The sequence below is a fragment of the Acanthopagrus latus genome, chromosome 22, assembly GCF_904848185.1.
Source record: "Acanthopagrus latus isolate v.2019 chromosome 22, fAcaLat1.1, whole genome shotgun sequence".
Lineage (NCBI taxonomy): Eukaryota > Metazoa > Chordata > Actinopteri > Spariformes > Sparidae > Acanthopagrus > Acanthopagrus latus.
In genome coordinates, this window is record NC_051060.1 from 6,274,208 (window position 1) to 6,291,209 (window position 17,002).

The 17,002-nt window shown below is 42.6% G+C and overlaps 1 protein-coding gene across 1 annotated transcript; it reads left to right on the top strand.

Moving 5' to 3' along the window:
* Positions 1-262: 262 nt before the first annotated feature.
* flvcr1 (FLVCR heme transporter 1) lies at positions 263-16,187 on the top strand. Its single transcript, XM_037087180.1, has 10 exons — positions 263-1,596; positions 2,344-2,488; positions 3,392-3,532; positions 4,179-4,246; positions 6,628-6,731; positions 7,338-7,448; positions 9,978-10,083; positions 10,179-10,290; positions 10,771-10,838; positions 12,294-16,187. Exons 1-10 carry the CDS (start codon positions 910-912, stop codon positions 12,375-12,377), a joined length of 1,626 nt encoding a protein of 541 aa, XP_036943075.1. The 5' UTR covers positions 263-909; the 3' UTR covers positions 12,378-16,187.
* Positions 16,188-17,002: the final 815 nt, after the last annotated feature.

The following is a 17,002-nucleotide window of genomic DNA, read 5'->3' on the forward strand; positions in this document are numbered from 1 at the left end:
GGAGTTTCCCCAAAACTCTGTTTTCAGTGACCTGAAACGCTGTTTACATGTGCACGGAAGGCCATGGAGAAAAAACTTTGTTTCAAGAAATAATCCTCTAAGTGTGTTCAGGACCTAAAATTAGAAATATTGTCAAAAACATGCTAAAATCAATGTGTACTCATCTTTATGATTACTTTGTAAGGAGTTACCTCCAACACAGTCCACAACATAGAGCTGGCGCCCCTCAAACATCATGAGTCCATCACTGGTAGATGATTACAGAATTTTGGGTGAACTAGTCCTTTATTTATTCATTCATTTATTTATTTATTTATTTAATCAGCACAGTGACAGTAATGTAACGTTCACTGTAAAATCGTTGGCTTTAATAGGTCGACATGCCGAGTCTACTTGAGCTGATATCACTCTACAGACTGTTGCATCATGGGATCCACATGGTCACCGATTACATTCTCACACACACACACACACACACACACACACACACACACACACACACACACACACACACACACACACGGTGAGTAGTATTAGATACTACAGGCTGGAGCTGCTCTACCATTGGTTCACTGGCATCGGAAGGCCGTGTGTCAGCGTCGGATGAACAAAAGATAGCGAGGACCAGAGAGACCGGCGCAGCAGAGAGGCGGCACGCTGCTAGAGAGACGGAGGACGGAAGATGAGCAGGACGCGTTCAAGTACTCTATCGTATCGTCTCTGTAGTCCTCCTCTGGTTCATATTGTAGGCTTTAATGTTCTTTTAAGCTTTTAAGCGTCACCCACAAGCAACCGAATGAGGAAACCGCTCTGTCTCGCTTTCCCCCGCTTCCTGCCTCGCCCCTGAGCTGCCGCCTGCCTCTCCTCTCAGCGGCGGAGAAGAAGAAGAGGAACTACCCGGCGGGCATCATGGTGGCCGGCGATCTCGTGCAGGAGCATCTGCGCGCGGATGCCGGCGCACCTGACGACATCACGGTCGGCAGGAAGAGTCCTGTGCCGGAGGGAGCAGCCGAGCCGACGTACGGAGCGGAGCCGACCTGGGAGACGGACTCCGAGCGGGCGCCGGAGCCGGAAAAGGAGAAAGAGGCGCCGGCGGATGAGAGAGAGGCGATGCTGCCCAACGGAGGAGGAGCGGAGGCGGGGGAGAAGAGGCTGGAGACCAGGCTGTCCCGGCGCCGGTTCGCCGTGCTCGCCGTCTTCAGCCTGTACTCGTTAGTGAACGCCTACCAGTGGATCCAGTACAGCATCATCGCCAACGTGTTCACCCAGTACTACGGGGTGACCTACGACAAGGTGGACTGGCTCTCCATCGTCTACATGGTCGCCTACGTGCCGCTCATCTTCCCGGCCACCTGGCTGCTGGACCGGAAGGGTCTGCGGCTCACGGCCCTGCTGGGCGCCGGCCTCAACTGCGCGGGCGCCTGGCTCAAGTGCGCCAGCGCGAGCCCCGAGCGCTTCGGGGTCACCGTCACCGCGCAGGTCGTCTGCTCCGTGGCGCAGGTGTTCATCCTCGGCCTGCCGTCCCGCATCGCCTCGGTGTGGTTCGGACCGCGGGAGGTTTCGACGGCGTGTGCCACAGCCGTGCTCGGGAACCAGGTCAGTGTGGCAAGGCAGAGGAGAGGAGAGGAGGATGAAATAGATAGAAGATGAAGCTGATGCTGATTTTATCGATATCTCATGATATGACATTAGTTATAGCTTCTCCTGGTTTCTAAAGGGGCACTTCCTAGTTTTAGAGAATAGATTTAAAGGGGTACTAGCTAGAAAGGTGGCAGGGTCCGCCAGACATAAACATTTTTTTTTTTTTTTTGTGCCCAGACAAACAGAATAAACAATCTGACCTTAAAGGTCAATACTTTGTTTAAATGTGGCGGGCCCTGCCACCATTCAAGCATCAAGCAGTTATTTTCGTCTGAGAACAGCTTGTTCACTTATGGAACAAATGATCTATAGCTGTTTATGAGCCAATACTCACAGATATCACACTGCCCATTTAATATTTCTATAATAACACGGTTATAATTCAAACTCAGAAGCATTTGTCTGTGTTTATCTGAAGTGCTTTTGAGGAGATTTAAAAATGTCAAGATGTATATTGTGTATTGCGATAAGAACATATCCAGTTTATAAATGGATTTAATGCAAAATAAATATTGTAAACACAATATAACCGAACATAATGACACATGAATGAGTAATAGACATGAATGTTATCACCAAACACTCACATAAAATGTGTAGTATGATAAGAGACTGTATTAAACATGGTGTTTGTTAACAATAGTTCTCTCTCTCTCTCTCTCTCTCTCTCTCTCTCTCTCTCTCTTTGTCTCTCGTCCCTAGTTGGGGACAGCCATAGGCTTCCTGTTGCCTCCAGTTTTGGTTCCCAACACAAAAAATGACACAGTGCTGATGGGTCACAACATCAGTGTCATGTTCTACGGCACCGCTGCGGTTTCCACGGCCCTCTTCATCCTCACAGTTATAGGTACACACCACAAACACACCCACAAACACACACACACGCACATGCACACATGCATATCTGTGCCATCTGTTCCAGTTACTCTGAAAGTCATGTGAGGTGACCACAGTCTCACTTCAGTCTGCACATTACAGCAGAGGTTAATAATGAGAAGGCCCCAAAAGTCATACTCGATTTTTAGATAAAAGTCACATTGCACCTGTATCAAAGACGTCTATGTATGCTGTTGCAGAGGTATCTGTTGAAGTTAGCATGCTAACCGACTAGCACCGTGCCATTTTGTACGTCAAGAGGTGACAGGCTGATAGTAAACAACCCCAGCATTTCTAGGGGTGTTCCGAGCTCCCAGCACTTAGTCGATAGCTGCACTGTTAGCTTAGCTCACAAGTAGGTAGCAGCAGTTAGCGGTTACTCTAGTGATATGGTTCTGCTCTATCAATTTTGTTCACTTGTTTTCAAACCGTCCATTCACCTTGTAACACTGTCATGGTAAACCTAGCTGACACAAGTCGTTCCATTATCATGTTGCTCGACCTGTTTTGAGTCTCGTTCTTGCCTTTAAACCGCGATCATAATTCAGTCAGTACAAAGATAAATAAAAGATAATGGCTACAGGATAGCAGCTGATGCACCATAGCCTCAGGAAAAGATCCAAGATTAGGATCCTTTCTCACTCACTGACAGACGAGACGACCCACATCTGAACAAACACGCCCTGAGCATATGGATTTACAGTCAGAGAGAAACATACACAGGAGAAAAACAGTTAAGAGTGGCAAAAGGCAACAGCCAAATCCCACAAGAGCAAAGCAACTTGCTTTGGACCGTAACAAAACAGAAATTAACCTCCATTCATGATCTTCATAGCAAGCTAACCTAAGCAACCATCTCTGTTGTCTTCTCCAGTGATAAAGGACCGCCCCAGCATCCCACCCAGTCACGCCCAGGCAGTCCTCCCAGACTCTCCTCCTGAGGATTACTCCTACAAACAGTCCATCCTCAACCTGATAAAAAACAAAGCTTTTGTCCTCCTGCTCATCACCTACGGTAAGCATTAAACACTGCAGGACCTTCATTTTCGAAGGCATTTTTGAACGAATACAAGAAAAGCCGAAGGCGCACCATCATTTTTACCATATTTTTCTGTTTTATAGCATTTTTGCTTTTTGGTACCCACAGGGCTGCACCCATGTTTCAGTCTGTGTGTTGTCAACCTGCTCCTTCAACCCTCAGAGCCTTGAAGTTCATTAAAACCCACCCACAGTCTTCACGAAACAATGTTTAACCTTCCCCCTTTGGGAAACGTCATTACTGCCACAGCAGCTGAATGAGGCTGAGCTCTGCACTCTCATGTTTATAGTGTGTATAGTGTGTCTCACGGCACACGCTGCCTCACATGACTCCTCCATGTGTGACAGCACAACACGCACTTGAGTTGTTTTTCTTCTCGTCGACGGGCCGTCTCGTGCAGCCCTACCATGTGCACGCACTCAAAGCAAGTGACAACGGCTAGACACTCGGCGGATTAGACAGAGCTGCTCGCACAACAGCAGATTTACCCTGCAGTAACATGAACCCATGTGCTGCTGTGGTTCGAAACAGTGACTTTAAAAATGGTTGGTCCTCTTTCCACAGTAGAGCTGCTGAATCTAACCACACACTCCCCGGCCTCTTTGTTTCCATCTGTCTGCAGGTATAATGACCGGATCCTTCTACTCTGTCTCAACACTCCTCAGCCAGATGATCATGGCCTGTTATGAGGTAAAAAAAAAAAGCAAAACAAATCACAGACAGCTAGGAGTGAATGAAAACAGACTGTTTAAAAGGAACAGTTCACAAAAAAACCATGTAAATTCAGTCACTATCTCCTCACACTCCATACAAGGGTGAAGTTTCAGATCAAATCAAATCGCTTGTGTTTTTAATACCCCAGAATCCTTAGACCTTAGACCCTCAATTCGAGTGAGGAAAGACTTGGAATAACCCTTTTAACAGGGTAAAAAAAGATGATGTACAGAAAAAAGCAACACATCACAGTTTACAAGTTGCACTGACAGAACACCTTGTACAAATTATAATATGTGTAAAGTGAGTGGGTCCAGGAGACGACTGAGCAGGCCAGGGTGTCGCCAAGAGGTGCCCGAGCTATACGAGTCCTGAAGTTTCGTAGTCCACAAAAAACAACCAAAAGCAGGGGACAAGCCAAGGAACACTATGTTTACTTTTGTCCGTAAGATCGTATTAACTTTAAATATTTATTTTTGTCTTGTTTAACAAACATGTTTATTATTGGAGGTTCATTTCTGTGTTGTTATGATCCGAAGCGAGATGCTTTGCTCTTGTAGGATATGGCCGTTGTCTTTTGCCACCGATCTCTTAACTGTTTTCTCCTGTGTTTGTTTCTGACTGTAAATCCATCAACTCACAGCATGTTTGTTAAGATGTGGGTCATCTCTTCTGTCAGTGAGTGAGAAAGGATCCTAATCTTGGATCTTATCCTGAGGTTTGGGTGCAGCAATAAACAAACTGACCTTAAAGGACAACACAATTTCATTCTGTTTTTCTTTGTTTATATGTGGCAGACCCTGCCACCTGTCTAGCTTCAGTCCTCTGGGGACCTTATTTTCCTCTTCCCCTTTTTTCGTTTATTCAGTTATGGAACAGATAAATTATTATATTATTACCTATTATTACCTAATATTGTAACTATTACCATTCTGAGTTTGGATTTCCTTTCCGAAACCACACAGTGCCACCTTGAAAACCTTTCTGGCCCATTTCGTTGCGTCCTTCTTTTTTACCAGTAATGATTGAACTGTACAGAATAAAAGGTGGACTGATGGAGACTTGATGGTGGACGGAAAGAGAGAAACAGAGAGAGGGAGAGAGAGAGAGAGACAGAGAGACAGAGAGAGAGAGAGAGGAACAAAGAAACTTCTGATGGCTTTGACGAGACGTAAGCTTATTGTCTGAGTTCATTAGCTGTTCTCATGCATGCCTGCTTCCCACCATAACTTTGTCCTCACACACACACACACACACACACACACACACGATAGGCAAAATGATGCTGTGAAAGACTGATTCATTCACTCCAAATCACTTTAGTCTCACTCTCCCACACACGCCAACAAGAAGGAAGCCTGACGCTCATTCAGTTTCTGCTACTCCTGGCAATACACACACACACACACACACACACACACACACACACACACACACACACACACACACACACACACACACACACACTAAGAGATGTTCACCCCTTCATGAACTTATAAAACTCTCCCAGCTGAACTGTCAGATGACTTAACAACCCTCTCCCACCAGACCCACCGTAAATCCCTGATCCCCCCACCCACCCATACATGCATACACACTTAAAGAACATGTGACTGGATTATAGGGAGGAATCTTTCTGTTTCTCTGCAGATTTGATGAGTTCAAAGGTGCACAAAGTGTTTTAACTCAGCTGTATTTTTCACATCCTGAATGGTAGCAGATTTTTGCGGCTGATGCTCATATTAGACAGTAAAATTATTCTAATTTTGTTAATAATAATCCCTCAAATGTGGCATTTGATTTTGAATTTTTTAGGTTAACAGTAAACTCCATTGTCCAAAATGACACTGATACACTGAAATAGTTAGCTTCACTGGGAATTTAACAATTACAATAAGTTACCTCGAGCACCTTTTGCCCCATTATGTTCTGTAACTGTAAAGTGTTCTTCTCGGCTCATATCGGACAACATAAACACAGATACCGATCGATACTGATGTAATTCTAATGTCAGGTGGCTGATGTATGCTTTTGATGCCTGGATCCTCCAGCTGCACATCAGAGTACCCTCGGGTGACCACCCCAAACTGTGCGAGACATATCTTACTTTGGACAGGAAGAGCTGTATCCCTCCTGATGAGCATGTCAGCACCGGTTTTAATGTAACGTCCTTGGTCGGCACCTCGCATGTCATCTGCCATGAATCTATGAATGTGTGTGTGAATGGGTGAATGTGACAATGTGAGAGTGTTGTTAAGCACTTTGAGTAGTCGGAAGACGGGAAATAGCTCTTCATAAATGCAGGCATATATACCGTAAATAAACATATACTATCTCATCCCTTTTGCTCTCCTCAGAACCAGGAGTTGAACGCTGGGAGAATCGGTTTGACTCTGGTTGTCGCGGGAATGGTCGGCTCCATCCTCTGTGGCCTGTGGCTGGACCACACGAAGACGTACAAGTAGGTGACACATACAGTGTTCTCCCTGGGTTTACTGGAGAGCACATATTTGGCAGGGATGTTTTGGGATCCATCCTCAGGAATGTGTTCCACTTTCAATAAAAAAAGTATGCAATTTCACATCATCTACTCTACAGGAACAGGTCCAGGCAGGTGTGTCCACATACTTTTTTTTTTGGCATAGACACCTTTATTAAGCAGTGGACAGATAGGAAACATCCGGCCGGGATTCAAACCGGGGTCGGCTGCGTATATGGCATGCACTCTAACCACTCGACCACCTGCACGCCATGCTCACACACTTTTGGGGTATAAGTGTAATATCAGAGTTGTTTCATACATCTGGCCCCTGTGTGTGAACAATATAAACCCTCCAGCCTGGAGAGTAGATGAAAAATGAAACCTGAGACAATAAGTGTGGAGGAAGAGAGAACACTGGAATCCGGACTTCACTTAAACCTGTTGGGCGGTTCTGTCAGCAGTGTTTGAGTTTAATGCCTTGCCATAGTTTCACAAGTGGGAGGGATCAGGATGTAGGACTGTAGTGACTGTCAAACAAAGGATTCAGTCGACCGCTTCTGACATGTCTGTGCTGCTGTTTCACAGGATGACGACTCTGATGGTGTACACCCTGTCGTTCCTGGGCATGTTGGTCTTCACCTTCACTCTGGACCTCGACAACATCTACCTGGTCTTCTTCACGGCTGGAGTGCTGGGGTACGAGCAGCCTGATTTACTGAATTAAACCCCAGTGAGCCAAAACAAATCTTAAAGATGTCAATTATATATCTTTGAAGGCGTTGAAAAGACGTTTTTTGTGATGTCTTTTTTAGACGTCAGCTAAGTTAATGCGTGTTTTGGTGACCCAGTTTTCATCAGGTAGGCTAAGCTTCCAAGGATGGCTCACCAAAACATGCTAATTAATAAAGCTGATGAGTGGCTCGCCTGGTAAAGTACATGCCTCATGCAGACTCCTGAGTTTGTGGCTCAGGAGGTTCCAATCCACAAAGTTTGGCTGTAATAAAAATTTGTCTTAAATGATACTGTAAAAACTTTGATTATGAACCCTGTAAGGATGTCAGCTGGACATGGAAAGACGTCTAAAAACGACCTCACGCTGACTTTCATTCTGGCTCTTTTGGATGTTTTTGCTCAGTGGGGTTCACATTGCTTCAGTTTGAATTGATATGCCAAGTTCTATTTTCTATCAAAGTAAAAATGTTGTGCAGAGCTTCTTATCCCACCTGTGAAAACTGATATGTGACTGCAGGGCCATCTGGTCTTTACCGACCTTGCTGCATTTCTTAAACAAAAAAAAAAAAAAAAAAAAACGTTCTCACATGTGCTCCCACATGTTATAAATCCTCTCATAAATCGTCTCTAGTTATGTCAGAGGCTCATAAAGACAAACAACTCTGCAAAGTGCACAAAAGGTTCTCTCCTTCATATTTTATGTCCATTAACAGCACCGACCTTTGTTCCCTAAATTCAGTTATGACATGGTTTAAAATAACTGTGCCATACCATACCAATCCCTTAGATTTGATGATTGCTGGTCAATTCCAATTCCCATTAGTTATCAAAGACACCAGATAATTGGATTGGATATTGATTCCACAGTGAAAATAAAAATCTAAAGTGTCAAAGTTGAAAATAACCAGTGAATGTAACTAACTACGGTGTACCCAAAGTACTGTACTTAATTACAATGTTGAGGTACTTTTCTTGAGCGTTTCCTTTTTTCTGCTACTTTATACTTCCTCTCCACTACATTTATGTGATAACTTTAGTTACTAAGTACTTTGCAGATTCTTATTATTGAGTGCTGATGTGACATCAGCTAACTTGTGACATGTAGGGATGCTGCATCATTAAAATCATTTTATCAGCAATCGGACACAAAAAACACAGATACTGATAATAAAAAATACAAAAATAGGTGAACATCAGCCAGGTCAATAATCAGCTGACCCTCTCTCTCTCTCTCTCTCTCTCTCTCTCTCTCTCTCTCTCTCTCTCTCTCTCTCTCTCTCTCTCTCTCTCTCTCTATATATATATATATATATATATATATATATATATATATATATACACACACACACACACACACACGCACATATATATATATATGTATATATATATATGTATATATATATATATATATATATATATATATATATATATATATATATATATATATATATATATATATATATATATATATATATATATATACATATATATATATGTATATATGTATATGTATATGTATGTATGTATATATATGGCTTGGTGTGAGCTCTGTCTGTCTCTCTGTTGTTTAAGGTTTAAACACAGCTGCTGCAGTTATGAAACAGGCACTGTGTGTATGTATGTTTACATATAAACAAACATTTAAAGTTCACAAGACAAAACACACTCCAATACTTTTTGAACATTGAAACTGTAATTTATTGGATAAATATTATTTATCTTTAATCACAAGAACCAGAGCCAGGAGTGTAGCCATCATTTCTGAAGTGAGGGGGACAAATTGTTCAGAGGTCTATTGAGTGATTCATTATCCTCTCGCATACACTTGCACCTCTCCTTAGTGGCTAAAGAACCACATAACCACAAACAGCACAGCATATATAATTATATACTAAGTATATACTATATACAGTATATACATCCTGACAGCGTGGAATACTACTGTCAGATACTGTTCCCCATCTGTTCAAAATGAAAGGAGACTCACACATATTTGAAATTCATACTCCTGACTTCTTTCCCCACAACAGATGAGCACACTTTTTTTTTCAAATTCCATGATATTCTAAATGAAAAGTCTCTCACAAATATGATATTTTCATTGATAGCAATAACAGTCATTGGTTGTGTTAATAAAGACATAAAAAGAAAAACATATGTGCTGTTGTCTCAGTTTAAAAACATAACTAGACAGTCATGAAATTTGGATTTCATTTCTACAACAGCTTCAGATAAAACTTGCTAAAAAAAGTCAGTTTTGAACCTTAGATTTCTCCACGACTGCTCGGCGGCGAGCTCTTTGTGAACGCGCGCTTCCTTCGCCCCTCGGACCATTTCGAATGGGGGCGGGACCAGGTGAAACAAATCTCAACGAGGAAACAGAGCTCAATAATGTCTGTAAAAAGTGCAGGGGACAGAGGGCACTGATACAGGAAGTGCGGGGGACATGATTAAGCCTCTAGACTCTCTAAAAAACACCTGTCTGTGTCTCAGGTTCTTCATGACGGGTTACCTTCCTCTGGGCTTCGAGTTTGCGGTGGAGATCACCTACCCAGAGTCTGAGGGGACGTCGTCAGGACTCCTCAATGCTTTCGCTCAGGTATCACAGACACAGCAAAGTGGTTGCATTCAATTCTTAAAGGGCTGATTTGTAATGTAATGATTCCTGACCTGCATGTTTGTGTTTGTGTGCAGATTTTTGGGATTATTTTCACTCTGATTCAGGGCAAACTGACCTCAGTCTACAGCCCTCTGGCTGGAAACCTCTTCCTCTGTGGCTGGATATTCCTGGGAATACTGCTCACTGGTAGGCTGTTTGTATGATCCATTTGTGCACGTTCCACCGAATATTAGACACGGGGGTGGGCGATTTATGATCATGATCGATCTTCAAGGTGTCCAAAATAAAAGTCAAAATAATCAGGTGAATCGTTGAGATTGCAGCGTTTAATGGAGCAATCAATGTACACTTCTGTCGGCCAGCGGACACGCTGTCACTTGGAAATGGAAGGTCAACTGCCAGTTCATGCAAATGATTGAATACACTCAGGTTTTTTCCAGAGTTTTTATTTGTGACTCTGAGGAAAAAGGAAACCCTAACCCTTAATATATTGCGTTTGGGGATTTTTCGGTTAATTTCTCAGGAATTATTCACAGATCTTGATGAAAAATATCAGGAGTATTTAGGTGGCTGGTGTCTATGAGTTAATACAGTCGGCGCTGTTTGGTAATGGACGCTCTACCTAGGGCTATTCTATATGTAATTATGATGTTTTCTTTGTTTCAGCCTTAATCAAGTCTGAACTGAAAAGACACAACGTCAACATGGGAGCCAACGGCAACCACCTGCAAGCAGTGAGTATGCAGCAACACACACAGAAACACACACAGGAACACACACAGCAACACACACAGGAGCATTGGTGTGATGTCTGTCTTCTTGTACCCAACACAAAACCAAAGGTCTACAGTAGATCCAAGGTCTTTTACTGCGCTGCATGAGTAGACGAAACAGCAGAATGTTTCTGTGCATATTCATTATAGTCTGAACAAGTTCATCAGTCGTTTAGACTTTTACTTCCGTTCAGGTTTCACATATCCAACACAAAAGTGAAACATTTTTAAAGTGTTGTTAGTATATTTGTTGACTTTCTGGGGGAGGGATTTCATGTGAATCTGTGTTTTTAAGAATATATCACATGTCCCTCTGCCGTCCCTGTGGAGTGCCCTTTAGAGAGGACAGCGCTCAGTCTGAGTGTCTCTTTGTTCCTCCTCCTACTGACGTCCCGTGGTGTGATCTTCTGACGAGACAGATTCTTGAACCTTTCTCTGCTCTCCCTGAACAGAGCCTCTTGTCAGTTTGGACATTAAGTCTCCTCTGTGTTTCTGTTCAGGCTCACACAAATTCTCTTCTGAGCACACACCTATTAAATCTCTCCTCCTCTTGATTCTAACATCACCACCGGCTTATTATCTTTAATGATTTCTGAAGGTGCCCTGCAAATCAGCGTTAGGCTGTTAATTCTGCACGTCTGGACTCTTCAGTCAGCCTCTAATTGGTGTTCCCACCGTCCCGCTGAGTCACCACTCAAGTGCCCCTCTGAGAAGGCAAATCATCAGACTCAGATTCCAACTGAAGGGAACCTCACTCAGTCTAGTTTGCGGTTTGAAATGAAAAGACTAACTTGTCAGATGATCACAACAATCATCAAAATGTGATTAAAACTATTAGATGGCTTTTCTGCTCACAGAAAATAAATCAAATGGACTTGAGAAGAGAAAATCACAATTTTGTCCAACTTTAAACAAGAAATGTCTCATTTTCAGCACTTCAATGAAATGAATGCTGGATTTGATTATAGTTTTCATTTGGCGTCATCTGGTGGTCACATAAAGAAATACGCTGAGCGCAATGGACCAAAAACAGTCGACACCTGAGTTGATTAATCTGTCTTCATACTGCTTTAAAGAATGCTTTAATCATATCAAATTTGAGTTTGTTGGCAGGGGGGCAAGATGTTGGTACCAGAAGTGTTCTGGTTTCCTTTTGTAGTCCAAGTAGCGTAGAGAAAATGTGTTTTGGTTGCATGCAGGCAAACCAAGAGCAAAAGAGACGAAACAATTCCAAAATGCAATGTTGGAACCCATCGGCTGTCATCTGATGACTGTGAAACAGCAATGAGCAACGTTGTGTTGAGGAAGTATCGACTGAGAAATGAGATGCTTGGGGCTTGTTTCTGTGTCGCCATTCCAGCAAATCCTTGAGGAAATCATTTCGCCAATCTTTCTCTGTATTTCTTTTTCTCCTAGCTTACCACTGATTGTCCTGGGGAGAAAAGCAACGGCGTCAAGTTGGAACCCTCGTTCAGCTTCTCCCATGAAACGTCGCTGTGACGCCGCCAGGTCAGCGGATAGTAGGACAGATGGGAAGGTCTCCCTGCTGCCCTGGGATAAGTGCTGGCACTGTAGTCTCTGTGAGGAACCTCAAGGTGCACTTGAATATTAATTCCCAAGTACAACCTCCTCGATAATTGGACAGCTGGATTTTTCGGGACGTGAGCCGAGTCTTATCAAGCACATTCACAATCTACAGTGAAAAGAAGCCAAGAGGGGATGACCACAGCTGGTCAACGCTCCTTCGAAGCATTACCTCCAGTTGACAGAACTCTGTGGTTCCTCTCAGAAAGATCGACGTGGATCGGTAAAAAAAAGTATGCAGAAGAAGCTCCACTGCACTTTATTTGTATCGTAGGTGAAGCATGGCGCTCCTGCGTTTGGTTAACTCTATGTAAATCCAGTTTATTACTGGATCACCATCACACGGTCTGCTGTAGTTGATTCTTGACAGATCGCAGCAGCAGGTCGGAGTCTTCAGGATGAACTCGAGAGTCGTCCTGCAGCCACTGCCCGCTGCACAGGGCCAACGTCTCCTGAGTTTACTTGAATTATACTTTCACGCTCTGGACTGTAAAACACTGTAAATGTTGTTAATAGTCCTTCATTTAGTTTCTTCTCTACACACGACACTGGTTCTGTTGCCATCTGAAATCTCTTGTGAAGCTGCTTGGGATAAGGACAGTCGACGTAAATCTTGTCAGCCAGGCGAAAAGAATGGGCAGATGACGTAGCAGCAAGTCTGCAGTCTAAGCGATTTAAAAAAGTACATGAAAGTAACTGAGCTCACACAACTCACGCTCCACTCAGAAGAAAAGAGCTCAGACATTTAGAGATCCCTCTTTTCCTTCCCATTTGTCACCTCCACAAGGCGTCAAAGGAAGTTGAGGGAAGGGGAGGGCATGTAGAGGTGCTGCCCCCTAAAAACCGGATGATTAGTGTCATCGTTCGATATGACATTCAGTCGACGCGCGCTTCTTGACATAGTACACGGGGCAACGTAGGATGTAAACTTCAAAAGCGAGTCTAGAAATGACCACAAATCCTAAAACTAACCTAAGTCTCCTGAAACACTTTTGAATCAGATCAACCTCTGCTACTGCCACCCGAGAGAGATCCGAGCAGGACGCACAGTTTTACTGACTCTGACCGCTTGGCAATCAAATCATAGTTTTCAAGGACACGACTATGATCTGAGAAAACCCCGGTATCACGATTAAGATACATTAATTCATTCTAAGGTGCTGGAGATGTATTAAATGAACCAACCATTGTTTTATTTATTATTGTATTTTGCCCCCACAACATTTCTATGTTTTTTAACAGTTCCTGTCTCTTGTAAACAGAAGTAATGCAGTAACCACATAATAAAGTAAATGATGATGAACATTTCTACAGACAAAACTCTTACTGGGTAAAGTCGAGAGAGCAGAGGTCTGATTTCCCTGACATGACTGACGCCAAGAGTCGAAGCACCGTGGTTATGCTTCATGTGATTGGCCTAATCCAAATCCAAGCCACAGACTGGCTCTAATGGGGCTGATCATTTAGTTATTCATTTTATTTTATTTAAACTCCTAATTATAAGGTTCTCATAAGCAGCAGTTAATAGGTGATAGAGCCCTTGTTAGTCCTTACATAAATATGACTATATAAGTGTTTAAATGCACGTTTATTGTCAGTTTATGAAACAGTCCTACACTCTCACAGGAAACTTGTTAACAGTTCATAGATGCTTAAGAAGTTAAATGCAAGTCCTGTGAGTTTCTTACAATTGTTTAAAGCAACATGAGCATGTTTTTTGAGTTCAATTGAGGCTTTTATTTAAAGTTTCTTAAAACTTTTTCCAGCATGTAAACTATGTTTTAGGTCACAGAAAACTGATCTTCCAGGGTTAAAATGTTGAAAACGAATGAAAGAAAGAAAGAAAAACGATGAAGCAGTGTTTGTAGCATCACTGACAAATGTGAACACTGAGTTTGTGTTATGATGTGGAAGAAATCGCGTCTGCACGCCGATGAAACGGATGTTCTGTTGTTTAACGTGCACATCCAGCGTACGTGAATGTGTGCGGGATATACGTTTTTTTAAGTGTGACGTATGGGCGGAGATTATTTACGAAATGCTTCTGAAACACGACAGAGACTAAAAAAGCGTTTCTAAAAATACTCAACTACTATTACCAATTACCAAGCTTTTTTGTCGCTTTATGAAGATTAATACATACACGGTTTCACATTTACTAACAGTTAACCGCAAACTCAACCGCCTTTTCAAGATGGATAAATAATAAGAGCTCATAAGGTTTCATTTTTGTTCTTTAGCAGTTCATAAACAGTTAACAATGTTCTTATAATTGCTTATGAATGTCTTGTAATCTCACAATTAACGTGTATTGTGCTATTATGAACATACTTATTATTAAGGCTTACATAGTCTTATCTTAAGGACTTACAAGGGTTGTATTTTCCTGTTATTCAGTGCTTATTACAAGGTCCCATATTAAGCTGGCATGAGAGACCTGCAGTGAAACAGTAGACTACATGACTGGCTTGTACAAAAGGCTTCTCAGCAACTCCACTGTGCTGCAGCTGCAGTTTCCCTGCTCGACAAACGACAGTGGACCAAACAAGAGTTCAGAGTTCAGCGCACAAAAAAAAAAACGACACAGACGCACAAACTTCAAGTTTTATACTCGGATGCATGACTGGAAACGTGTTTTTAATGTCGACTGCCCTCACAATCTGCATGCCACAGCTGCTGTTTGTGAGATGAGGAGAAAAGCGCCATCTCGTGGTTTTTGTAACAGCTGGCAGGACAGACAGGAGAAGCACAAGAGTGACTGTGTCTGTAACAGGAAGAGATGACTTAACATTGAGTTATTTGCTGGTCGGTTTTGTTCATTTTATTCATGTCGTATAAAAGTTCGACTTGTGGAAGGAATACTAGTTTTGTAGATTTCTTCACACCTGTATAACTATAAATGTTTTTTTATTTTATTTATGTGTGAATGAATGTTGCTGACTTTTACGGTCACAAAACAGATGCGACCTGTGTGTTTTGAACAGACGAATTCTGTCAAAGTCAAGAAAAAGTTTTTCTTGTCATCAAAAAACATTTTAAAACTATTTGAAGAAACTCTTTGGCCATTACATATTATTTTATGGCCGACTGACAAAGATCAGACAAAGATCAGGAGAGAGATTTACTCATTTTTAGAGAACTTTCTATTTTCTTTTCTGAATATACCTTTAAATGGTAGCATGTTTCTACAGACCACTGCTAAATCTTCTGTTTTCTGGTTCTTAGCCATTGACGGTCTTAACTTCTCTCTCATTCTCAGTGGAACTTCTACAGTCTTGACATATGTTCATATAATTTATTTTTTCCATCATATTTGGCTATTTATTCATCTCTGTGAATAAATTATCAGCAAATAGCACTGCGTACAATAATAAAAAAGACTCACAATGAATGGTTATCTGGACTAAAACATACTGAGAACGCTGCCTGTTCGATGAAACCCAACTGAAAGAATGTCTCCTCAGAATCCGACCTCCCGTTGTCTCGGTCGTGAAATCGAGAAAGGACGTAATGTACCAGGTGCTGTGAGACCGTTTGTGTATGAAATTGTCTCTGTCTTAACCACAAAACTGGCCTGTGAATTTAAGGGGTATTTTGCATTGACGTATAAAGTCAGTTTTTGTCTGGCAGGATGTGTTCATGGTTGTGGACGAAGGACAGCTTGTGGTTCACAGTGTAACTTTTAATGTGACACATAACGATTAAATGGCAGAGGTCAGACTGACACACGCTGAACGCCTCCTTTGTGTGTTTTCCCGACAGCATGCACTGTTGCACTTTCCTCATCAGATGACCTGAATAGCACTTTATGTTACGCTGCACTGCTGCTACCTTGTGGACAAACAACATGCACCGATCTTACCTCTTTCTGTCGCACTGAGCTGTGTGGTACCGGCGTAAATGGTCAAACAAGTTAGTTGTGTTACCACTAACAAATAATGTAAGCAGGAATCATGTGCTGACATGACAGATCGTTCTGGGATATGAGGCTCACGTATAAATGACAGTCGCCAGAGCGATCTGTCGACCGTGGCAGAAAACAGCATACTTCTTCTTGTACTGCTGTTCTACGAGAAACAGCGGTGGAGGAAGAAGTATAAGTAGGAAACCGGTCACTTCAGATGGCTGCCCACCATGAGCCCAGGTCTGCACAAGGTTTCTGCCCATTAAAACGGCAGCCACTGACAGCAGTTGCTTGCTCAAGGAGGATTGTTGGGTCGGACACTCCTATTACCCCCCCAAACATGACCCCTATCATCCACAGAACATACATTCATACATTGATGCCAGTGGCTGCCATGCAAGGTGCCGACCAGCACCTCAGGAGCAGTTTGACAGACATGCAGATCAGATCGCTGTTTATGTTTTTGTGGTATGCTGTTGTGAGAGTGCCCTAAATTTCGTTGTACCCCCCTAGTACAATGACGACAAAGGCTATTCTATTCTATTCTATTCTATTCTATTCTATTCTATTCTATTCTAAAGTGGTAAACATGACAGTGCAGTACATTGGTCTGACAGCCAAACTCACACATCACACT

Excerpts from the sequence above, each read along its gene's own strand:
- flvcr1 (XM_037087180.1), top strand. The coding sequence starts at position 910 with ATGGTGGCCGGCGATCTCGTGCAGGAGCATCTGCGCGCGGATGCCGGC. Across the intron at positions 2,489-3,391 it reads CTTCATCCTCACAGTTATAG|TGATAAAGGACCGCCCCAGC; the intron begins GTACACACCACA and ends TGTCTTCTCCAG. Across the intron at positions 10,839-12,293 it reads ACGGCAACCACCTGCAAGCA|CTTACCACTGATTGTCCTGG; the intron begins GTGAGTATGCAG and ends TTTTTCTCCTAG.